The sequence below is a fragment of the Cyprinus carpio genome, chromosome A24, assembly GCF_018340385.1.
Source record: "Cyprinus carpio isolate SPL01 chromosome A24, ASM1834038v1, whole genome shotgun sequence".
Taxonomy (NCBI): domain Eukaryota; kingdom Metazoa; phylum Chordata; class Actinopteri; order Cypriniformes; family Cyprinidae; genus Cyprinus; species Cyprinus carpio.
Window position 1 is genome coordinate 19,214,043 of NC_056595.1, and position 27,227 is coordinate 19,241,269.

The window sequence follows — 27,227 nt, forward strand, 5'->3', positions numbered from 1 at the left end:
GAAGTAATTAGAAAATGGATTGTTTTATTAAAGTGGGGAAGTAGGCAACAAAAGTCTATCCTATAATAGCAAACTTCACATCAGAGTGTACAATGCCGTGTTTTGAGTGTGTGGATGTTAAATAACAAACTTCACATCAGAGTGTACAATGCCGTGTTTTGAGTGTGTGGATTTTTCTAAACCTGTTACTGGCTGAAGATGACAGTTGATCACAGAAGGCTGTAAATTTTAAACTTCCCTCAAGGCTGTGTTCTCATTAATGGTGTACAGTGATGATCGGTGCGTGTTTCATCTCTGACGGATATTTATGAGAGCGGTGACTTGTCGTCTTGTTTGTAAAAAGGTAATCCAGAGTTCAGCAGCATGCCTGTTGTTGTGAGTTTTTCTCCGAGCCTCCCTGTCATGGAGAATCATGATTCATCTCCCTTCACATGCTCACAGGAAGCATACGCTCCTTCATCCACTGAAATGTGTTTCTGCCTCACGATGCATGAGCCACTGGAGTCTGGCAGGAGGCAGATGACCCCAAGCACAGGAATTCCTGATCTCAGAAGAGATTCAGTCTGTATCGGTATGAAACAAAGGAGCCAAGATGCAGCCCTAGAACAGAGAGTTAAGTAGGTCAACAAAATGAAAGAAAAGAGAGGAGAAGGTACACTTTAGTCAAGTGTCACACACTAATGTTTGTTGTGTGGAGATGCTGTTATTATTATTAATATTTTTTATTATTTTTTTTAATAAAATCATTTTATTATGAGGGTCAAGTATGTAATTTTTGGAAGAGCAGATCGATATTTAATAGTGGAAATAAATTGGAGTGGTGTTTATTTGTATGAAAAACAGTTAAAAAATAACAATTATGTTGCCCCTTTAACATCAGAAGTGACTTTGTACAATCGCTGTGAAACCTACAGTATTAGATTGTAGACTATATTCTAAATGGAATACTAGCTTGCTTATTGAATTGTGCATTGTATACATACATGCATACACACTATCCAAAATTGTAAAAATATTTTTAAAATATATAATATTATCTATATATTTAAAAAAATTAATTATATTATTTATTTCATTAATTAATAGATAGAATATTATATTTATTTTGCATTTTCAGTTACATTTTTGTGGCTCAGTTAAATTTACATCTGGTTTATCAGTCAGACTGGAAATGGAAGTTTAAGTTAAGCATTGCATGTTGAAATACGCTATTCCATGTAGTAAGCATTTTAGCAAATGTAGTAGGTCACAAAATCAGCATACTTTGCACTGTATACTTACTAGATACAGCAGCAATAGTAATAGTTTCCTTCTCTCCCTCTTGAAAACTACACACAACACTTCTTTCTCCCTCCCTGTCCTTCCATGTCTTTCTTTTTCTTTCTTTCACTTCATTCCTCATTCCCCCCTCCATCTGTGTTTGATCAATAGAGTGTAATTAAAGGAGGGATGAAGCAGGCTCCTGGAGGAACAGCTTGAGTCTGACTCTGTCTCCTCTGACACATTGCTGGCCCTCACTCATTCTGATGTATAATGTATGCATTATACATCAGCCCTCTCTCTCAACCGTAGTCTCTGCAGGAGAACCGAAGACTCCTACTGTTCCTCTTTAGCTTGCAGTATAGAAAAAGTGGGGTGTAAATGTCTCATTCAACAGCCATGTCTAAAAGACAGTCTTTTAATTTGTGAATCACAATTGTCATGCCTTCTTTTTAGATTGATGCATCATTGTGTGATACAATATAAACAGTCAGGACAGAAATTGAATTAAGATCTTACAGAACAGCATTAATTGTGTTTTAGTAGTTTGTGGTAGGATGGTTAAATAATATGTACTGTATTTAATTAATACAGTGAAGTGTTATTTTACATTTGTTTACTTTATTTCTGTACCTGAAAACTGCTAAACCTACCTTAAAAGAACTGTTTATTTAAAATATATCTGTGTTTAGTGGTATTTATGTAGGCCTGTTGAATGTTAAATGGATCCAATCCATGTTCATTAGAAATTATTTGATAATGCAGCAATAAAACTGCTAGTATAATTTAATGCAAGTGCTTTTGAACTTTGCTGATTTAATACATGATCAAAATACTATCTATTTTGATGGCAAAATTTCAAATAAGAGCGGAATCGGCCAATAAGTGTTTATTAAAATCGGTATTGGTATCAGCCCCAAAAAGTCCTATTGGTGCATCCCTAATTTTTTATTAACATTTTTAAAATATATTTTTAACCCCAACCTCCCTCTCTCTCTCTCTCTCTCTCTCTCTCTCTCTCTCTCTCTCTCTTTCTCTCTCTATCTCTCTCTCTCTCTATCTCTATATATATATATAGATATATATATATACTATATATATATGTATATAATTATTATAATTATAATATATAAAGTTAAAATAAAATTATATAAATATATAGTTTATATAAATAAACATTTGTATATACTGTATTCAAATAAAAAATAAATAAAAACATCACCATTTTTTTTTTTCTTGATATGTTTACACAAGAAAATAGAGCTGTTACTCCATTTCAAATACATTTCTGTTATCTGTGCAAAACCGTTGCACTTTTAGTTAGGCGCGGATATAGTTGTCTCCCTTGGGGATCGATGATACGGTGATTGATCGTTTAATTGCGGTCCTCCTTGGCTTCTTTCGCCAAGAAGTCAATGTGCTTTTCTAGTTTTTTTTTTTTTTTTCTTTTTTTTTTTTTGGCCTGCTTGGGCTGTGCTGAGGCCAGGGACCGGAGGACAGATAATCTATTTGTGCTAATTTCGAGAGTGCCCCCCACCCCCCACCCCTTCCTGAATAAGTCATTCTGCACTGTATCTTCCTCTTGCCATCTCATGTGCTGCGCTCGGCACTTCAGCTCTTCCACATCAGCACATTTCATTGGTCCGGTCATCTGATGTTTCAGCAGTCTTCTGTTCCACATGCTCTTTCACCACAAAACTTAATCTAATCATGTTATAACCTCCTGGCCACAGATGATTGCAATCCGATTTGCATTTCTCTGTTTTATTTAAAGCGTTTGATTTTGTGCTGTTGTTATAGAAATGGAAGAATTCCAGTGCAACTTTTTAATATCGGTTGATATGGAAACCAATTTAGATATATTCTATTTGACCTCTTAACACCATTGTGACTCAACTTCTCTGTTGTTCGTAAGGAGGCAGTTGTATTTCTCAGAATGAATGAACAGCAGATAGGTAGCATCACTTAAGGTAATGGAAGGTGACACCTGGCTTGTCAGCCTGTTACCATTAGACCTGCAGAAGCTCGTTTAAAGCATCTTAACAAGTCACAAAACAGAAACACTGCCACTTCTGCAGTCCAGAAAATCTCTCAGTTAATTTATTTGTTTTGCTCTCGCATCTCTTCCCTGTCTCTGCACAACCTGTGCTCACTCTTTAACTTATTTACGGATAACAGATGTGCTTGTTGGTGTTTCACAGCCTGTGGTTTTCACCAGTTTTATACAAAGAGCTTCACATACTGCCCAGAATTTCCTGTCTGAGCACATGGGGCTCACTGTTCTGTCTCTCTCCACCATCGCCTCACCATAATAAGATACCCACTGCTTTGTGAGTTCCCCAAGCAGAGCACCTGCAGTCCGTAGAGGCAGAAAAAATGAGTAGTAGAAGGAGGGAGAAGGGTTGTGCTGCAAAACAGAAGCAGAAAGCGCCATATCTGGGTAGCCCAGCTGCCAGCTCCCAGATGTGTGTCTGTGTGTGTGTGTGTGTGTGTGTGTGTGTGTGTGTGTGTGTGTGTGTGTGTGTGTGTGTGTGTGTGTGTGTGTGTGTGTGTGTCGAGTTGGGATGTGTATGTGTGTGTGTGTGTGTGTGTGTGTGTGTGTGTGTGTGTGTGTGTGTGTGTGTGTGTGTGTGTGTGTGTGTGTGTGTGTCGAGTTGGGATGTGTGTTGAGATGCGTGACTGCCATGCTTGGTCAGAATCGAAAGGGGGAGGGCTAATCTATCTCTGTTCCATGCGAATCATTCTGCAGTTCACATGTTTAATTAGCTCCTGTAAAAAATGTTGGTGTGCTCTTTGTTTGTCAGGCCAATTGATTTTATGAATTATAAAGAAGCAATTTATGATGGCAAACTAAACTCAGTCAACACCCTGGAGGAAACATCCAATGAAAAATAACAATGAAATAGATTTTTTAATAGCAAGCTAATATTTAACCTGTACTTTTTAATACTAACAAATTAATTAAATCAAAAGGTATATTTTTTCCAAAGTATTTTTTTTTCTCAACATTTGAGCACCACATGTACTGTTACTGCAACTCTGTGAGACAAGCACAGGAAAAAAACTGTTAGAAAGTGTAAGAAAGGACCCGTCTGTCAGTCACACAGTACACAGAGTCAGTACTACTGACACTGCAGGTATTGTGTATGTAAGTGTCTGTCAGTCACACAGTACACAGAGTCATATCTATATATATATATAATATATATATTTATATATATATATATTCATTTTAGTATCGACATTTTTGTATCATAGTAGTACTTTGAAAGTCCTAGTGAATAAGCCTATGTGTCAGTATTAGTGGATGAAACATTTTAGCGCTGTCTCAAACCCTAGTGAACTGACTTGCTGCCGCATAGGCTGCTTCCTTTGAAGGCAGCTCTCCAAATTAAATATGACCTCATAAGTGATGAATTTGGAACATTCTATCTAGGCAGCAACTAAAAAATGCTTATTAAAAAAATTAATTAATAAAAAAAAATATATGTTTAAATATTTTCATTCATATTTTTAAGTACTGAATGGCATTTTGATGATATTTATAAATAAATATTTATTTTGATTTTTTTATTGAGCAATTCTGATGACTGCTGTCTAGGTAAATAGCTCACCATGTTATGGAACAGAGCTGATTCAATACAATTTTATGAAAATGACATGTTGCTTTGAGATCTGTAGATTCATTTGAACATTTTTGTGTTTAATTGTAAAGTCTGTCATTGTTGTGGCTCGGGTGGTTTCTCCTTCACTTGTTTCACAGAAGGTGAAGTTTTGGTTAATGCATAAATAAACAACCACCACTGATTTAAAATATGTATTTGAAATTCCATCAAAAGAAAAAGCGCATAAGACTGAGTGTTGTGCTCATTAAATTTGTGAAAAATAAATAAAAAAATCTACCCAACATTTTGCGGTTGCATTTCAGATTTGTCAGATCTGAGCAACCAGCAGCCTAGTAAACATGCTGATAATTATTTCACCTGTTTGACATTAAGAAGAACGGCTGAACCACTATAACTTATCAATAATGTAACAGCCATCCAGTGACTGGGAAATGCGTTCTGACTGAGAACTGTGTTAATGATAACATGCTGAACGTTTGGATGCCTCTAGACACCCTTACTGATTACCAGTGACTGCCTGATCCAGCACATTCAGTCAGAGGAGAGACAGACCATAACCTAAATGGTGTTAACAAACCAGACTGCCTGTATTGTTAATTCTTTGACACTTCACTTTAGACATTCTACTAACTGTAAGTAACTTTGCAACTACATGTCAACTAACTCTCATTAGAGCATTTGTAGATTGTTAGGTTAAGGTTAGTAGAATAAGTTGCCATACTTGTAAAGTTACTTATAGTCAGTAGAATGTTTGATGAGTGACCATCAAAATAAAGTGTCAGCAGATATTAAGCAGACAATCTACTAATTTTCTAATCACTGCTAGTTGCCATGTAGTTGCAAAGTTACTTATTGGTAGTAGAATGCCTAAAGTGGACTATCAAACAAAAGTGTTACCAAACAATATCCTCTGTTTAGACTGAAGACAGACATTTATTTAAAAAATCCTAGCAGGAGTTTTCCCTCATACATAATAAGCCTGTATCCACCTAAATCAGTGATCAAATAAAATATTTTTGTAAATCCAGGTAATTTACCATGAAAATTATGATTTTTAACATTTATGAATGTGATAGTGCCACTCCGGATTTCCATAAAACTTATAGAATTTATAGGCTTTGGGGTATATTTGGCCACACCCCTTTTAAAATGGCCCCATTATAGCTACCCAAAGGGTAAAGTTCATATATTTTTTTTTATAATTATTTACCTAGAGAGTACAAAGAATCGCGCTGCAGTACTTATATTGAGGTTCAGCGAAAAACCTTGGACTAATTCTTAAATTTAGTTTATATATATATATATATATATGTATTTATGTATTTATGTTTTTTTCAATCTATGTATATATATATATAATATATATATATATCTATATACAGAGCTGGGTAGATTACTTATGAATTGTAATCAGTTACTGATTACATGATTACATGACAAAATTTGTAGTCAGTAATATAATCTCTTAGATTACACATTTTTGGTAACGTAATCTGATTACTTTTGGATTACATTTAGATTACATTTGTGCTAACCGTTATTTGATATCACATAAATTGAATTAGCCTAATCTTGTACTATTTTGACAGATACAAAGAAAAAAAATATAGTCCAAAAATTATATTTAATTCACCAACAAGAGCCACAATAGCTTCTTTTCAAGTGCAATGTATGGACAGTTAATACTTACAAATTACAAACACTAATATACCTTGCTGTTAGTGTTTGCTAGTAACACTGAATAAAACAAAATCACATCTTATGATTTTAAAGCATATTTACATAAAATTAAGTAAATTTAGAAAACCGCTACATTACAAAAACCAATATTGAAAAACATGAAAGTCACAGCAATATAATTGCTAGGTCAAATATCTAAAAAATATCTAAAAAAACTCTAGAAGTGTATATGACTGAAAAACATCATATATATATATATATATATATAAGATATATATATATATATATATATATATATATATATATATATATATATAAGACCATTTCTAAGTAAAATATTTCATCTCAAAACACCTGAAGTGCATAAGGTAGTAACAATGAAGAAAAATCAACATTACAAAAAATATATTAAAGAACATGAAATTCCCAGCAATAACTTTGCTAGGTCAAAGATTTCAGTGGACAGCAAATTAATCCTTGGTAGGCAGATCTTACACTGAACAGTGACATTTTTCCAATTTTTTTTTTTTTTTTTTAATGAAATGATGTCAGTACATCCAGTGATTAAAGGCAGCGTTCCCCTCCATTTTCCATTATCTTGTTGCTGATTTCTTCTGAGCGTGATTCTGACACCCCTCCCCCTCTCCGCCGGAAAAACTTGAAGAATCACGAACGTATTTTAGCGGCAGGTTTATTATGAAAAAAATATAAACGTTAAAAATAAGGAAATTTAGGAGAATCAATGATTTGTAAACAACTTATTACCTTTGTGTAAATAATATGTAATCATGTAATCCATAAAAAAAGTAACTGTAGTCTGATTACGAGTATTTTAAAAAGTAGTTTACTCTAATTACAAGTAATTGAGATTTGGAATCTGAATACGTAATCCAGATTACATGTAATCCGTTACTACCCAGCTGGATATATATATATATTATATATATATATATATATATATATATAGGGTATATATATATATATATATATGTATGTATGTATATGTATATATATATCAGGGACAGATTGATCTTCTGCAGAAAGTATAGTGAATGGACTGCTGAGGACTGGGGCAAAGTCATATTCTGAGATGAAGCCCCTTTCCGATTGTTTTGGGGCATCTGGGAAAAGGCTTGTCCGGAGAAGAAAAGGTGAGCGCTACCATCAGTCCTGTGTCATGCCAACAGTAAAGCATCCTGACACCATTCATGTGTGGGGTTGCTTCTCATCCAAGGGAGTGGGCTCACTCACAATTCTGCCCAAAAACACAGCCATGAATAAAGAATGGTACCAAAACACCCTCCAACAGCAACTTCTTCCAACAACAGTTTGGTGAAGAACAATGCATTTTCCAGCACGGTGGAGCACCGTGCCATAAGGCAAAGTGATAACTAAGTGGCTCGGGGACCAGAATGTTGAAATTTTGGGTCCATGGCCTGGAAACTCCCCAGATCTTAATCCCATTGAGAACTTGTGGTCAATCCTCAAGTGGCGGGTGGACAAATAAAAACCCACTAATTCTGACAAACTCCAAGAAGTTATTATGAAAGAATGGGTTTGCTATCAGTCAGGATTTGGCCCAGAAGTTGATTGATAGCATGCCCAGTCGAATTGCAGAGGTCCTGAAAAAGAAGGGACAACACTGCAAATACTGACTCTTTGCATAAATGTCATGTAATTGTCGATAAAAGCCTTTGAAACGTATAAAGTGCTTGTAATTATATTTCAGTACATCACAGAAACAACTGAAACAAAGATCTAAAAGAAGTTTAGCAGCAAACTTTTTGAAAACTAATATTTATGTAATTCTCTAAACTTTTGGCCACGACTGTATATATATATATATATATATATATATATATATATATATATATATATATATATATATATATATATATATATATATATATATATATATATATATAAAATCAAGAATATTTAATGAACGATTTGATTGATGGCAGTGGTTCTTGAGTCAAAGTTGCTCAGTATGAGGATATCTATAAAATAATATGAATATTGTGTGAATGGATGAAACACCATGTGATTACAGAGGCATAAAACTCATTAGCGCCACCTAACGGCCGATTACTCTCAAAATTCCTACAGACGTCTAGGGCCCACCAAGTTTCGGTCGGATTTGCCTCTGTTAACCTTGTCTGATAGGTGCTTAAAATTCATTGCCAGATGGCGGACATGTTTTTGAGATACGTGAATGTCTTTGTAGATGCTTTTGGCACTTTGGACAAAGACGCGGCATACCAATAAATAAAACCCTGTTTTATTTATTCATCTATTTACCCCCTTTTTAAGACCCTGTAACCCAGCAAAACATTCATGGGGGAACTTGTGGCCCAGATGGGTTGGACTCGTCCAGGGCCGAATTTTAAGGCCCCAGTCCAGCCCTGATCATGAGCCAAGGATTCCAACTATATAAGACACTTGAGCCTGCGACAAGCAGTTTAGGAGTTATGAGCCATTTTGTACTTTTGATCGCTGCAGCACCCCCTTCAGACCGATTGGGAAGAGACTTGGTGACATTGTTGAAGGTGTGAGTACTACCATCCCTCCAAGTTTCAGGTCTCTATGACTTACAGATTTGTCTGCCTGATTGCTGATCCTTGGCCATTCTAACAGTTAAATAGGGTTTCAGCGCTATGTGCTTGAATGCCTAATAATATTGATATGTTAATGTTCTGTATGGAAACAGTGTGACAGATGCAGTGCAGTTGTAGTGCAGCTACTCATTTCACATGCAATTAAAAATATATCTCAAAATCAAAAGGGTGAACTTTTTTGCAGTTGCTTTGAAAATAAAACCTGCTGCTAATGTTTCATTTTTAAAAAAGGGTTTTAAAAGAGAAGCATTGACAACATTAAATATTAAGATTTAAAAAAAAAAAAAAAAAAAATGTGTAAGGTGCTGTATATTTTAATGTTCCACAGAAATTTGCTGTTTAGAGGACCAGTGTGTTTACAAGAACAAATGTAGCACATATCAATTTTGAAATCAGTCATTTCATGTGCACATTAAATGCAGCTGATGTGGCCAGTGATTCATGTGTATTTTGTGAAAGTGCCTTGGGAATTAGTGTGAATATTTCTTGAACATCAGTGTGTGCGTGAGTCTGAATCACTGTTTAGATGCACAATTCTCTCACACTGTCACAAAGACTCCTTCCTCCTAAGGACAGCTGATTTGCATTCCACTCACTCATACTGTCTCTGTCTGTGTCTCTCTCTTTATCTCTCTCTGACCTGATCACTCACAGATGGCACAGCCCTTATTCTGTTCCTCCTTCTTTACAGAGTGCTCAGCAAAGAACGTGTGCAATCACAACACAAATGGATTAATTATGTGTTTCAGGGTAGAAAACCTCTGTGAATTCATATTGTATACAAACTTGGTGGGAAAAATCAACACATGCAGACGTCCCTTGCCACAGACATGTGCAAATTCATGTACACAAATGCATACATGCACACACATGTATACACAGCTTAGCACCATAAGCAGGGATGATACTGAGGTGATGTGAGGATTTTTAAAGTGCAAAGCCACAGTGTTACCCTGGAAAGGCTGATCCCATTTAGAGGTTCCAGCAAAATCCCAATCCCATTCAAAGCCATTGACTGGAATAAAGATATTAGCCTCCCTTCAGATTAGCACTGTAACGCAAGAATTATTATGTTAATGTATCAAAATCATGGTTGTTTATGTTATTCTTTCTGAAGAGTTAAGTTTGGGCCATCATTAGTCACTATCTTGCTTTATACAAAGTCCATCTTAAAACACTAACTAGTCTTTATCTTTACTGAAAATACATTAACCCCCGGTTTCACAGACAAGTCTTAAATCTAGTCCTAGAATAAAATGTAAATCTGAGCTGAGCTGGAAAAAAAACTTGCACTGACTGATCTTAAAACATGTGCCTTTGTTTTGTCTTAGGATGCACACCAGTAATGCTTTTTTCTACGGCATGTTTATAAAAATTACTTAAATGTCCTAATTGAACTATGGCTTAATCCTGTTTTAGGCTAAGCCCCATCTATGAAACCAGGCCTAAATTACACTTGATTTCAACATTTATTTCCTAATGCAATCCCATGCAAAGCAAACTACAGATCCACTGCCCTGTTAGTTATGAAATGACATACATTAGACCATAATGAAATTAAGTTTTGACAAAATGTTAGAGTTGTGTTGCTTCAGCTCATTTTAACAAAGTAATTTGAACAAGCAACCAAAAATTATTATTATTATTATTTATTTTTATTTTTTTTTAGTGTAGATTCCCCTGTATTTACTCATATATGTAGGTAATTTTCACGAATAAGGCTTGTTGTGTTCTCAATGACTGTAAGAGCAGTGTTTTGAAATAATTTCCACCTTTTTCTTTTTTCTTTTAGTTGACGCCATCTGCATTCATAGACATGACCTATTTAATAAGAGGGGGAGGGGTGTCTGGTCACTCATAATACGACTGTTGACGGATATCTATGAGTAATCCCCTTACTCACCTCACCTTCACTCAACATCTCTGCCTCTGATATCCCCCACCCCACCCACACACACACACACACTCACACTCACACTCACACATACACACAACATTCGACTATGTCACCCTGCTTTAGATTACAGTGATGTTTCTTTTAATCAGCTATATGTAGGAAGCTTTTACATTCATTCTGAACATCTATTCTGTCTAAAGGAGCTTTAGCTAAGAATTTATGAGGTGCTTACATCTATTATTTCTCTCCTCACTCTGGGCTGATGCCTGTTGTACGGGACAGTTGAAGACGCAAAGCGCTGTAGGATTCCGATCGTGGACTGCCCTCTGACCCTGGGCACATTTGTGCGGTTTGGGCTGCCTCTGATGATGGATTAAGAGTCTTTAATCAGAGTGTCTGGGGAGAACTTGGCAATCTGAGCCAGGCCAATTCACCAGCCCCATACAGCCATGCATCATTACAACACAGATATCCTCCGAACTCTCCACACCCTCCTCCCTCAGACCCGACACATTAAAAGGGTCATATGACGTTGCTTAAAAGAACATTATGTTGTGTATTTGATGCAATGCAATGTGTTCATGCGGTTTAAGGTAAAAACAAAACAAAACAAAAAAAAACATTATTTTTCACATAATGTACATTATTGTTGCTCCTCTATGCCCTGACTTTCTGAAATGCATCGATTTTTACAAAGCTCATCGTTCTGAAAAGTGAGGTGTACACTGATTGGCCAGCTATCCAGTGCATTGTGATTGGCTAAATACCTCAAGCGTATGACGAAAATGTTACGCCCCTTACCATACTGTGATGCCATGTCCCGGCACAATGAGACAAAACAAATAAAACCCATTACAAACGAGGCATTTGTTGCATCCAGTAGGGACATAATTACTGATTATAATGACTTATATTGTCTTTTTACGTGTTGTGTATTGCGCCGCGTAAACATAAAACCCTGTCTGCATTTGTGATTGGAGAAACGGCAAACAACAAGCGCTACTTTACACTGCTTAAAACTCGCATTTGAATCGTCAGTGGCAAATTCTTTAAATATAAACAACGTACTTACAGGCTGAGAGTCAAAAGTGCCAGACTGTCCTTGCAAAGTTGGAACTGCCCAACTTTATAGAAACAGCTGTTGTGCCACAGACGCATTTCAGGCTACTGGTTTAGAAAACAGTCCTCCATAAAATGTGCTGCGCACATCTGAATATTTGGGTTGAATTGTTCTGGAACAGTGTTGTAAATACAACTTAACCACTGATTTCTAGCTGTGCCCTCTTTTGGAAGGCAAAACAAAATAGTTTCGCATTTACAACGAAACACAGCGTCTACACGACATGACGGCGGCAGCAATAATACTACTGCGAGAATAAAAGTTAGGCCTTCTTTCTTTGTGTGAACATTTAGGTGGTGTTATGCAAATCATCCCTTACAGTGATGTAGACATTTGGGGGTGTGTTTAAACGAGGCATTTTAGGAGGGTGTGGACAAGTCTTAACTTTTATAAAGACTATCTCTTTGGGTTTGAGATTTTAGTCTTTGCAACTTTAATGATCTTATATATGCACAAACAGCTTGTAACACTCCAAAGAGAAAGGAAATTTGAAATTGCATCATATGACCCCTTTAAGATTTAAATACATCCCTCATCTGCTACGCTACACATTCAGCAATCGAAGAAGGTCCTGAACCCTTGTTTTTCTAGAATGATAATACCGAAACACAAGCTGTTTGCTGCAGTGGTGTGAAAGGGAAGGGAAACGAGACAACAGATTGGCTGTGTAAAGCCAGATTCATTAGTTTTGCTTAAAACAAATTCCCGCAGCGATACTCCATCAGAGAGAGCCATGTCATCTGTATGGTCATGGCTGGCGTGTGTTGAGTTAGGCTGTCAGGCATATAAGAGCTTTTCTGGTGCTTGCGCAGTGAGATGCTTTGTAAATTGTAGTGGGGATCTGCAGATGAAAAGGAATTTCTTTCCCTTTGTCTTTGCATTTTACAATGGTTGCAATGACATTTTTCTCAACAAATTGAGTTAATATTTAAGAAACACCCATTATTGTCAATCTTGTAGAGCAGTTTACCTGTCATACAATACAGAATTGAATGTAAAATGACTTAAATTCAATTCCTAAATTTGAATTAAGGGAGCAAACAGAAAGTATAATTTCAATTCAAATTTGAATGTAGGGAAAATACATAGATTGCATTGTGTTAAGATATATTTATCTTATACAAAAAGCTATATTTATATATTTTATATATATTTTGTCATATATAATCAATTCACTTTTGTGGACCAGGGTGGAGAAGCATTTCATTTCCTGAAATGCATTACCTGTGTTACATGTCTTTGAATTGCATTTCAATAAATTCCACTTCCACTGACATTTATCTTACAATCCTCCCCAGAGTCTGCCTTTATCACCAATACAATACACAAGTTTCACACAGATTTATACAACAGCCTGTTGATTTATCGTATTTATTGAAGTCATTTCTTTTGATCAAGCATCTTCATACTTTTACATATCTTTTTTATTTGTCATATGTCATGTATGTTTTGCATTAGCCTACTTAAATTAAACCTTCCTGTCAAGTAGAAATTTTGAAACCCTTGAATTGAATGCAGCATTAGCCCAGAATAGATTTGGCACTTCCAGTTTTTCCAGCTTTTATTTATCTTGTGATTAGTTCACTGACCCAGAATACTATGAATGTCTTGAGGCTTACATTAACAATCTGTAATAGCTTGTGACTGATGCATAAAACAAAAGTAGGACAACTAAATGTTCTTTAAATTGTTAAATTAATTGTATGTACAATGTTGGAATTTCAGTGACAATGTTTGTCTTTAGGATCATTCAGATTTATTCCAATTTAGTTCCTCACTGTATCCTGCTAAAATCATTATTTTGCAAATGTGAAGCTGTCTAATAATTGTGACCCAAGAGCCTTAGACAACATCCACAGTCCTCTTTTTAGAGTAAAGAATATCCATTAAATATCCACCAAGGCCTCTTGAACTGTCATGTTTGTAGCTCATTAGCAGTTGAATGAGAGGGTTAATGTGGTGCAGGTTGTTACAGACTATTTTTATTAAGTAATATTACATCTAGTTAAACCCAGAGGAGTCTGTTGGTTTCTCAGATGGTCATCTTCGGCTCCCCAAAATATTAAGCTGTCCCTGAATGTAACTTCTCTGGCTGTCAAGTCCATGCAGTTTAGCATAAGCAATAGTTGCACAGATCTGTCTCAGAGAGATTGCTCTCACTTCTCACTTCCTGTGCTATTCTGCGGAGCAGTTGTCTGTGTTTGTCAGAAGGCAATTAGAGTCAGCACACAAGATGCCCTGTTTCATTTATCTTAGATTCAGAGTGAGGTACGGTACTCAGGCCTCACCTTGTCAGCCTATGACATGCTACTGCTCACAGCCAATCACAGAGAGTCAGAACTGGCTGAAGTAATCACTTTACAGTGGATGGAGAAGTAAACACTTTACAGAGAAGGGAAAATTTGTCTCTACCTTGATGGGGGTGTGGGGGAAACATGCTGTGGAGTGACATTTAAAAAAGAAAAAAAACACACACACACGTACAATTAGAAAATGGGAGTGAATGTATTTAATTATATATGGAGTAAAGTCCCATTAGAAAATGGGCCTCAATGTCTTTGTTAAACAGGAAGTAATCATATCATTGCAAAAAGGTTGATCTTCTTTCCCATGGAACACAAAAATGGGCCTCAATGTCTTTGTTAAACAGGAAGTAAACCAAATTTGGAAGATACCTTAAACGAATAGTCATCATTTACTCACCCTCATGTCATTGCAAACCTGTATGATCTTCTTTCTTCTGTGGAACACAAATAAGGGTATTTTGACATGAGTGAATGATGACAGAATTTGCAGACTATTCTTCTCACCTGAATAATTCACTTCTTTCATTTTGGTTGGTGTCTACATCCAGTTTGAAGCTTGTTTTTCAGAGATGCGGCAGCAGATGACAAAGAAACGGAGTTATCTAAGAACTTGGCATCCTAAAAAGTGTTTTTCAGAGATGCGGCAGCAAAGGGGTTTATTATATATATTTATATATATATATATATATGGGGAAACTCTTTTGGACCAACTTTCTATCTAAAATATGGGTAAGCCTACAGTATTGCATCAACTACAAGAAAAGAAACCTCAAAACCATCATCAAAATTCTCCAACAACTGGAAAACAAGTTCAGATGCTTCTGAACAAAATTACTGATGGATGGTAAGAAGTAAAGATGAAGGACAGAAATGTAACACTGTGATGGCCAGGATGTGTTAGTTTGAACGTTTTCAATGTAACTGGATGTTTGAAAGCAGCATTACCCAGCACTGCAATTTTCCCATCTTCTTCAAAAGCTTAGCCATTGTTCCTTGAAAAGCCCAAGATACCACACCTGAATGGCTGCAGATGTGAGTTCTGCATTTGGGGACTTGCGCCCATTTCAAAACCGTAGCACTTTGCCTGTGCTTCAAGTCCTTTACAATAGAGACAGCAAATGTTAATATATTTTCCAAAGGATTTTTAGCACTGTTAGATATCATAATTTTGAGAGTTTTATCAACATATGTTTTTTTTTTTTTTTGTATATACTCAATACCATGTTTTTCCCAACCCATGTGATTTTCTTCCTTCTATGGTAATAGAAGGTCATTAAAAAATATTTGTGCATTCCAAGTAGTCTGAAGCCATGCAATACCCCAGTTATAGCAACAGTCTTTTTTTTTCAACTTTGTTTGTTTGTTTGTTTGTTGCATTTTTAGTTTGTCTGCTTGCCTCCTCATCTTAAGAACTTGCACAATGGTTTTATACACTGATATGAACAAACAATTATTTTAGTGAGAGCTTTGACCTTGTTCTGTGTTACAATAACACCTGTGCATTTAATTAAACATAATTACTTCACTTAGCTCGCTCACAGGCCATTCTGTCTTCGCTCAGCCTGTTGTGGTTGGATCAGCATGCTTATCCGTGCATGTGTAAACTTCATTTGGAGATAATTGCTAATAATTATCCCCTGATAAGTCAGTACGGCAAAAGGCGGCTTGAGAACCGGGGCTGTTTTGTTGTCAGCTTCCAAACTGGCGCAAGAGCAGATAAGAAATGAATTGATGAAGATGAGTTATTTTTTCAAGAGGTCAGTTGAAAGGGGGACTATTTAAAAAGAGAAACTACAATGTTGTTTGTGCTCTTATTGTCAGTCAGGTTTCCATTATTTTGGAGGTCACAGACTCTGCGCTTCAGGCTAGTATTTCAATAAAAGATAAATAAATAAATCGCTATTAACAGCATGTTCTGCCTCCTGCCTTTCAAGGAGGACATTTAGCCTTTAAACTTTTTGGTAGACTCAAAGCTGACTGTACAAAAACCTCCTTCATTATTCTTCTCTGTAGCATGTTAGCCATCTGTTTGACCACATAACCTAATTACTAGAATTACACATTTAATTCTTCACAATGATTTCCACATTTTTTCCAAGGAATAATTCACAAGACAAGCAAAAGAAGATTCTGGCATCATGTTGTTCTGGCTTCAGTAGTGTTTGTGAATTTGGCATAGCCTGGTTAAATTAAGACCCTGGAGCCCTGGAGAGCAGCTTTGGCATTAAAGTCTAATTATATATATATATATATATATATATATATATATATATATATATATATATATATATATATATTACTGCGCTTCTCCTTGAGGCAGCTATTGCACCTCATCGCCCCTGGTGACCAGACTGGAATGAGAATGTTTCGTTTCTGTTAGCGATGCTACCATGCCGACGGCAAAGAGACCCAGTGGGCCCCTGCTGTGTCCCCTTCATTACATCAGCAGCACAGCTCTGCCTCGTATCAACACTGTGATTAAAATGTTACTGGTGATAAGAGGATATGAAGGTCAAGCTACAAGGAGTGGAGTGTGGAATTTGAGACCTCCACCTGAACAGAACAAAGAGGCCTCATCAGAATGCCATGCATGCCTTTTACTCCTTGCAGCTCGATAGCTTTGTTTTGTTCAGTCTCTGGACCAGCCTTGTTAGTTCAGGCTGGTGAGCCATTCATTGCAATGCATAGTTCTTAATAAATAAGTACCTCATTGCTTGAATTGTTGCATGTCACTGTAAAACACCCTGTTTTATGGTTTTTACTCTTGTGTAGTTTTTATATGTCTCAGAAGTCTATTACTCACTATATGCCGTTTTATGAGCCACTATAATATCAGTGACTAATTTGCATCATATGTCATTATTTGGTGGGAGATTATATGTGTGCAAGCTTGCTGACATTTCACAGATTCTTTCTTGGCTGACAGGTGCCAGTTTTAAAGAGGATGTCCTAGAATCTTTTCTAGATTTGACATGCCCTTCTGTTAAATTGAATAAAAAAAATAAAAAACTATAGATAATGAGATGCAAATCAGGGTGTCTGGAGAATAATGCCCTCTCATTTATTCTGCCCGTGTATACTTGCGGGGACTGAGCAGTCATTTGTCACTTCCAAACGTGATTCGGTGCATCACATTTATCAGCCCCTGCACGCGCATCTCTTCGGACACACAAGTTTTAATGGTTTTAATAATGCTCCTCTGTTCCCACACAGGGCAGACCGTACACCTGCGTGAGAAAGAGAGACAGCAGACATCAAGAGTCAGGTTATGCCCGTAATCCATGAGGAGCCTCAGTCTGGAAAAAGTTAGATCAAAGACTAGCGACTGATCAGCTTTTGATTTTTTTTTTTTTAAGTGTTACTTTAATCTGTTAGAATGATGCGGTGCAACTTTAAAGGAATTCAGTTCTTTTTTCCTAACTTAATATCTATAGAAGACATATGTGGCCACAAGGTATTATTTCAGCTATAGTAATAATGTAAAATATTTATAGTAATACATTTACATTAGAGGCAATTGGGTCAAGTATTAATTTTTATCATTCATGTATAAATTCTGTTTTCTATTTCCATTTTTAAATTATTATTTTTGTATTCCATTACTCAACAAAAATTGATTCATTGAAGTCACACCTAATCACATAAATAATCATGTTGGGGAAGCAAGGTGGAGAACCACTGATTTATAGTAGTCAAAGATACAGATACAGATGAAGTTAAAGACAATTGTGTTTTTCAGTAAATGAGTTCAAAAATATGTGTGCAAGTGACAGTCAATTTCTTTTTAAATTAGGAGCAAGAATCACAAGTGAACTGAAAAACAGACACACATATAAACATGTTCTAGCTGCAGAGCAGTTTCACATAACTGCATCACATTTCTTTACGTAAGTACTTTGTGTGTGCCACAGAAATATCCATCTTTTGCCTTCCTGCATACAAAATCAATTTCCGTGCTTAGAGAGGAAATGGAGGAGAAAACCTCCCTGCAAAGTGTGTATGGGGCAAATGCTTGCTTGGGGTTTGTCCCTAGAGGCCATACTGAATTTATCACCAAAAACTAGGGATGGGTCACGATTTTAGAATATTCAATTAGTTGATTTAATTATACAATATTGAATAGGTTGTGCGATTATTGTCTTAAAAAATCTACCCATGTTTTCTGTGCTGATGTCAAATGTGTGGTAAGTACTGCAGAGTGCTGCTCCACGTGTGATCGTGATTCTCAAAAGTGAAAGTAAAAAACTTCAAAAGCGATTTCAATGTCCCGCATATTAATAATGGCTCCCTAATGCCCGCAGTTTATATACAGTATAATTGCCCAATGATATAATTGCAACAGAAGATATTGAAGTAACGTTTATTTTTCCTCCCATCTCGTATCTATTCCCTTCAGGAGTTAGAAATATCTTAGTCTTATGAGCAGTTGATTTATGCTAATCGACGGACTGTTATGTCAATAAGTGCCGTCATTCGGTTATGTTTATTATATTAATATGTTTCAGCACATTACAATCATTATATGGCTTGAGTTAAGGTAGCCTATCATCTTCTAAATGAAACCGTTTATCATGCAGATTGAAAGTGTGAATACCTTCTCCCTCCCTCTCTCTCTGTTTAAGGGTGTTTGTGCGTGCATACAGGGGAGGGGTGTGATTTTCGAATATTATTTTGCTTGGAATGCCCATCCCTACCAAAAACATTTAAAAAATGACTGCCTCTGAGGATTAAAAACATTCACAAATGCTTCAGGATTTATTGATATTAAATAGAATATATATAGCAAAAAATCTGTAAATAATCAAAGTCTGCATCATATGCAACACAATGCCAAATATACAGCTCTTCATTTTTTTATATTAAAAAAATATTAAACTGTTTTATTTCTCTCATTGAAGGTGTGACCAGTAATTATTTATTTTCCAGAGGGATAATTATAAATAACCTATCTTTTGAGAGGAAAGAAAAAACAGAAAAATGGTGTGGATTTTGCAGAATCCTTGACACTTTCTGGAAGCTTCAGAATACCTCCACATGCAGATGCACGTTTAATTAAAATGCAAATAATTTACAAGGTCACTCTGGTCTCTAAGTGCTGGTTCCATTTTGTTCTCCCTCACGGGTGTAATTGAACTCCATGATTGAAAATCCACAAGGGCAAATGTTTTATTTCTTAATTCCTTTCTTTTTTTTTACCATGACAGGTGCAAGTGCAACCTTCACGCCAACAGCTGCATCTATGACAAAGAGAGACTGACTTGCGAGTGTGAGCACAACACTACGGGGCCTGACTGTGGCCGCTGTAAGAAGAATTATCAGGCCAGAGCTTGGAGTGCAGGATCCTATCTCCCCATCCCCAAGGGCACAGCAAATATCTGTGAGTACAGACACACACACGTACACAAACTTTCCCGTTCCACTTACTGGAAAGAACAATATGGGCTCTGTGTTTGTGGATAACAAGGCTCACATGTCCTTTTACTCTGACCATAAACCATCTCTCTTACTGCTGTCATACGTTTCACAATGCACTCATGGTGTCTCCCCAGAAGCCATTACCTTACTTCCAGTTTAAAACCAGGTCCTCACAGGAACTCTGACACCGAATGTTGAACAGCACAGTCACTTCTAAACTTCTAAGAAAGGCTATCAAACATTGCACATTACAAACTAAATGCTTTTTATTGTATACTGCTCTGAGATAGTTATTACAGTAAGTCCAAAAAGTGGTGGTGATTTGATACACACTGGGATCCTTTAGAGATTTTATTTTATTTTTTTTACAAACTATATTACCAAAGTAAAATATTTCAGTGAATGTGAATTTCTGAATTTCGATTTGATATGTCCTTCTTCTGTTTTTTTTTTTTTTTTTTTTTTTTTTGTGTATCCTTATCAAAATCATAAACTTAAGATAATTTGAATAAGGTTTCAGTGTTTTTGTTCAATAAAAGTCATTTGAGTCTAAAAGTCCAAAAAATAAAATACAAACAAAAAACGAGAAAGAAAGTCAAACAGGTTTTAAATGGCAAGTTGGTAAGAAAATGATGACAGAGTTTTGCTTTTGGTTGAACTGTTGCTTTAGGGAGTGTTTACTCCTCCGAAAGATGCAGAATACTTGTAGGACATTTCTTTCAAAGAACACAATGCATGTCAAATGTACGAACTATAACAGAAGGACAGTTAGCCTTTAGAAAACCAGTGTTGTCTGTAATTCCAGCCTGAGGACTACACCACCACTGCAGGTCAATTTAAATGGCAGGAGACAGAGCCTTCAATCCAACACACAAAATGTTTGCCCAGAAGTTAACTAGCAATATTAAACACTCACCATATGCTTCTGGGACTAAAGCAGCAGTATATACAGATATGACCATAGCATGCACAGAAACTGTGTGCATGCCAAAACTTTCTTTTCAGTCTTGAGCAGGTTTGAGTGTGTGTTTGTTTGTCTTTACATGCATGTGTATGAGTGGAGCGACACATGCCTCCTGGCAGCTGTTGTACCTCATGACTCTCTAGGAGCCGGTGGAGTGTTTTGAAGGATTGAGATTGACAGGACATTATTAAAAAAAAAAAACAGACTCTGAACCCACTATAAAACACAGCCTCACCTTAAACCCATTATTATGGTCCTATGTGAGGAGAGTGAGAAATCCATAATGTAATAATGCTGCAAATGACAGGCTCTTAGATCATTCACTTTGGATTTAAAAATAATTTGATTAAATAATAATAATATTTCAGACAGAAGAAAGGCAGTTTGTCATTTTAAAACCAATTGCAGCTTATTTTACAACAGTTCTATGTGCTTGACAACATGTAGCAGAGCAATGGGGACAAATGGGGTCAATGGAAAAAAAAACTAGTGGTAAAAATAGAGTAGTATGTCCAGTATGGTGCTATTTTTATCCTATAAGTAGTATTGTAGCATTCTGTAAACATATTAATATACAAAACAAAGACAATAATCTATGTGTGTATATATATATATATAGTATGTAGTGTTACCTCTTCCTTTTTTTGGCATTGTAGGGCAGAGTGATTCCTGTTAGTCTGAGTGGGTCAGACAAACCAGGAAAAGAGCTTGAGATTGAGGAAAGAACATTGGATATCGCTCTTCGTCAAAGCATGCTCACACTTCTAGAAAGTGGGCAGGTTCTCGCTTCACATTGGAACAGCGAGTCAGAGAGCGATCAGTTCAAGAATTAGCAATGACAGGCCATTTCTGCTCTCGAAGAGAGGGGAAGTGATGTGGGCACCCCCATTTCCTCTCCCTCCTGGAAAAGGTGGCAATAGGACTCACACAAAATGTTCTGGCCCATGCTGATCTGAATTTAAAATGCCTTCTTAAGCTTGACTAATGTTTGTGTGTTTATATAGCTTGTCAGATTGATGTAGGGTTTCATGACATGAGTCAAAATACGATCTGATCTGCACCATGCCTGCTGTTTCCCTAACACAGCGACCGTGGGCGATCAGCAACCCCCCGCTTACACTTAAAAATGCCATGAGGATTAGCAAGCAATGCTAATTGTTTTCCACATCTCTGTTGAGTAATGGTTTGTGGTTTAAAACAGCACTTCTTTACAGAGAACTGACTAATTCCTCTTGTCCTGGCAGGATTAAACTGTGCAAATGAAAATTTAAATCAACCCAGTCTGGCCTTGTAAATTACTCGTAATCAAAGCACTTAAAGAGAGAGATGTGTCCCGACACAGTTTCAGTAAAGGTTTTTATTGCTCCTCATTGGCCTCATCTTCAGTCCGCGAGGATAAAAGCTGAACATGATATAAGCTTTTATGCGACTTATTGATTTTTCAGCTTTTTAACATTTAATTATTTGGATACAAAATTCCAACAGGAGCCATGAAAATCACGCTTGAGCGAGATCCACCAGGGGAGGAGATTCATAATACCTCATTTACATCCGTTCAGCCTAGCTAGCGAAGACAGCCCAACACATCTGGAGATGACAGTCGCAATGAGAGTAAATTATTATCAACAGTGCCGTAGTGTACAACTGATGGCTGGTTTTGTTTATTAATTAGTGTACATAAGTATAGGGCTGCCAGATGTCAGTGTGTTTGCCTGCCGTTGTTCAGCGAATCAAACTTTTCGTTCCTGGGCTGAAACTATAACAGCTGTACCCTTCCTCCCCCACCTGCCATCCTCAGACGTGCAAACTATCTTAGAGAAAGAACATACACTCAGAGAGGAAGACGATTCCAGCCTCAGCACGTTCCGTCCTGTAGAAGGTGTTTGCCTTTCTTGTTTTGTAACATAAACGATCTTGAAGTGTAATTAAGCGTGTCCTCAATCCACGTTCCACTGCTGTACGAATGCTCTAATTAGTGCTATCTGAAGGGCCAGGTGGCCATCTTGTCTTGTCCCAGAAGAGGAAAGTTATTTTGTTCCGTTTGTGTTATCTAATTATTCATTTTAACATCTCCACCCTGGCTGCATATCCTCCACAACCCCCACGGTTTCCTTTTCCATACTGACTCTTGTAGTGTCAGCTCTGAAAGCATATAATGCTCATTCTCTCTTTCTATCTTTTTTCTCTTTCTTTGTTTTATGTTATGTTCTCCTTATTCCCCCATGAGACCTGGTTTGTTTACACTACCTTTTCCACATCTTTCTCTGTGCTGGTAATCTCTCTTTCAAATATTTGTTCCTTCCATCACAGGATTTTCCATCGTACGTCGCATTCCCAGAATCTTAACTGTGACTGTGACTCATCGCAGTCACTTTTTCATACTTGCCATCTCCCGTACAAATCTATTCACTCTGCCCTGTAAGACATTCAGATGGAGGCGCCGTTACTGTAGCAGAGGTTGGACGACAAGTTCCACAGGTGTAGATTGTCACATTTCCTTCCATTTTGAGCCACACAGTTGCTTGTGTATGTCACGGCTCAAATCCGGGTAGAAAACGGATGATGGATGGCCAGGAGATCTAAGCGGCTAGGGAAAGTAATTACAAACTTTGCCAAGGGTAGAAATTTTGTAGATAAGCATTACCGGAATGTCCAGGTGGATGGAAAAAGCAAACAGATGAGACTCTGTGAAGGTCAGGATGTTGTTCTACCAGAACAACAATAATGAGGCCACCAGCAATTCAACTAGTTCTGTTTCCAACATGAAACATGAAATACAGCATCACAGAGGGTTTAGTCCTTTTGCTGGCGATGGAAGTGGGCAGTTAAGGAACAGATTGGCTTTCAAATGGGAAAAAAGGGAAGTCGTCACAAGTTTCATGCCGTCCAGCGGGAATCCCTCAAGCTGGATGACTTGGCAGGCGAGTGAGTGTGTTATGTAGGGCAGGACAGATCTGGTATCTTGCCCAGGTTGGGTTAATTACGTCCCATCAACCTCTGGGAAGAAGCCTGAAAAATTAACTGTCAGTATAACATGTGTTTAGGTGTGTGTGGGTGGATTTTTCCCCAAAGAGATTGTCTATTCTTTATCATTCATAGAGCACTGTAGGTGTATTTTGACAGCATAATTGCTTGATTGTGAGAAAAGTGTCTTATTAATTTATGGAAAGGTGGATTTGCACAAAATCAAGGAAGTATTTGTTTAAAATAAGAATAGAAGGAACATAGAATAAGTATTTACAATATATATGGCATATTTGTAATATATTTACACTCCTTTGAGGTATTACAGCACATCACTGGTGGGATATCTTTCTACCTTATTTACCCCTAAAAGGTTCATAATACAGTAGGTGGCCAACCAAAATGAGCTCTTTGCTGTCGCGAATGCCGCCGTTAAGTGCATCAAAGCACATTTTCACAAATAGCCATCAGCTTTGCCTCACTGGTGTTACATTTGACGGCTGTAGTCGGGGAAAATTAAAGAAAAACACTGTAGTTAAAATATTTAATATTCACAGATGAAAGTTTAGTACTTATGAAGTTATGTGCGTATCTTAGAACAAATTCAAGCAGGATAAATATCAAGCCTAAGAGCCTGTGCTTATATTTTCTCTAAGCTACACAGTATTACACCATATTTTAGATTTGAAACATTTAATGGGTTTGCAGTATTATTTATATAATATGAATTATGTGTTATATTATCCTAAAGAAATGGTGGTTTAGTTTGCATCGGAGCATTAAAAGTGGTAGCCTATTTTAGTGAGCTAGGCTACATGGAATTCTATGCAAAATGTCAATATTCTCACTTGTTAGGCCTATATTTGTCACAAATACATTTTTCATTTATATTTTAAAATTCCTAACACCAACTAAACACCAGCTAAAACCTAACACCAAAAGGTGTGCTTGTGTTAGGACAACTTTGATGAACTTTTTTGATCCACTTCAAATGTTACTGTATATATTTAGAAAATTGTGTTAAAACTAACAATTATTAAGTTTGGCAGATGCGCGTCTCTTTTGCCAGTTTCTTTGTCTCTCTCTCTCAGAGGCACCTCATCTCTCCTGAGAAAAAAACACTGTATTATATTGTATATAATACTCATGCAAAAATTACGAGGCATTTGTCCTACTTTGCTTAAACCTGCTCTGCATAGGTGTTTGAGGCAGGCTTTAAGACCAAGCGGAATCCTCTGCCAGCTGCTCCCGCTTCACAGCGAACGCGACTCGCGCTAACTGCACCCAGGTTCACCGTCAGTGTTCTGATTTTACAAAATCAGTTTGGGTGAATGCAATTTATTGAACATGAGCCCAACATTTAGCAAGGCAAGAAAACATTCAGTCTACCTGAAGGAAGACGTATTCCATTGTAAGTTAATGCTGTTAAATAGAGAGTTATATATAGTGAAATATATATATAGTGTAGGCTATTCTTAAACTTGGACCTCATTATATTGAAGTACACTTCCAAACACCAGAAGCAACCTACACTCTCTAAGTGTTCTTTCATTGAAGCGTATGCATTTTATTCATTCACAGGCTATATGGTTGAAATATTATTTTAGTTCAAAACTTTAAGCGTCATTATTTTAAAAAAATGCTTTATTGACTAACGTTTCATAGACTTACAGTTGTTATGCTTTAAAATTCCATGCCATTTGTAATTTCACAGTATTTTCACCTCCTAAATTACCTTGTAAAGTCACAATCCTATAATGGTAAAATTTACTCAGGCCGATGACATTTTTTGTATGACATTACATTTTTTTTTTTTTTTTTTAGAATAATTGTACATAAATGGGTGAAGCAAAACAAATATGATTATTTCTGATAACTTTTTAACTGCAGGCAGATATAGGCCTACATATTTTTTTTTTTTGAATAATTGTACATAAATGGGTGAAGCAAAACAAATATGATTTCTATTTCTGAAGTTAATTGGCAACCCTAATGGTAATGTAATTATCTTTTGACTCCCCTGACAGTGGCACCTTCCTAAAAAAAATGATATGATGAAAAAGTCATGATAACATATTTTTAAGTTAGGCTACTTTAATTCATAGAAATAATTTAAGCAATTTAAAGCTTTTTTAAATACCAGATTCAACTTGAATTTCAATACTATTAAACTGACTTTAAAATCTCAGGGAGTTTATAAGTTGAAATGGGTGAAAATGTCACAGTGCATGTTAAATAGCTTAAATGAACTTGTATTATTATTAATATCCGAAGACCTTGATTGCATGTTACCATGAAACTAACAATATAATTAGATTTTTCTAAAATGAACAATTCCTGTATAAAATGGGACAGCAACCTTTATATCAAACATTTTTAAATCATCCACAGCTGAGCAACACGGGAGGCAGGTTCCGCGCCAAATGCTTTTTTTGTTTCTTAAAGTAATTTTCAGATGCAACAAAAAAATAAAAATAAATAAATAAATAAAAACTGGATAAAAAAATACACAAAACTACTACTAAATAGTTAACAACATAGTCTAGATTAGGCCCAGACTCTGTTGCTAAGTATACTATAATGTAAATTTTTTAACCCACAGTAACACCTTTTAACCAATTAATCGCCTATTTTTGTTTGCTGCATGCTTTTTAAAATCACTCTAAAAATAAATTACGTTTTTGAGAGGAAAAAAAAATTCTAAGTCATGTATAAGTAGCATTTTATTACATTTAGAAATAATAACTGCAGGCCTAATAATGTTATAACGTACCAACATTATAAACACTATAGGATATTTTTAGTTCCCTTCACTTTACAACAAATAGCCTACTTTAAATTTAACTATCAGAACAGAACAATAATTAAAAATATATAATTCTAATGGATAAATATAATTGCAGTATATAATAGTATAGGCTTAGCTATAAAAATAATAATAATTTAAAGCAAAACGTAAGGTAAGGTTGGGCTTACCTCTCTCATTCGGGACAAGTCCAAACGTTTCCAATTTCATGATGTTGCCCATTTGAAGCTAATCTATTATTTTTTAGGTAAAATAGGCTTTGTAGTTCACGCGTGTTTCAGTATCGGCGGAAAAAAATCATAATGAGCAAAAATATGCAAGTGGACCGCTGCTCACGCCTTATGGCATGGTGAACGGCTGTGCTGTTTCTAATGAATATGTGCGCGTGAGGCACCAGCGCGATCAGCTGAAACAGATAATACTCAATTTTTGGTCACACAGTAAAGGCATAATTCGAAAATGCAAAGTGTTATCAGTTTGAAAAATCAAGAATAATAGCAGAGTTAATAAGAACTATTTCTAAATGCTGGACCGTTTTCATTTTGCTCTGCATATGTAGCCTGAAGGATTT

The 27,227-nt window shown here is 36.2% G+C and overlaps 1 protein-coding gene across 5 annotated transcripts in view; it reads left to right on the top strand.

The window, feature by feature from the left end:
• The window catches only part of LOC109052266 (netrin-G1-like), a 95,238-nt gene that overhangs the window by 53,305 nt on the left and 14,706 nt on the right, over positions 1-27,227 (top strand). For all 5 annotated transcript variants that reach the window (XM_042714542.1, XM_042714544.1, XM_042714541.1 and 2 more), the window contains exon 4: positions 19,712-19,884. In XM_042714542.1, the coding sequence (XP_042570476.1) occupies positions 19,712-19,884 (173 nt within the window). The remainder of the gene's footprint in view (positions 1-19,711; positions 19,885-27,227) is intronic.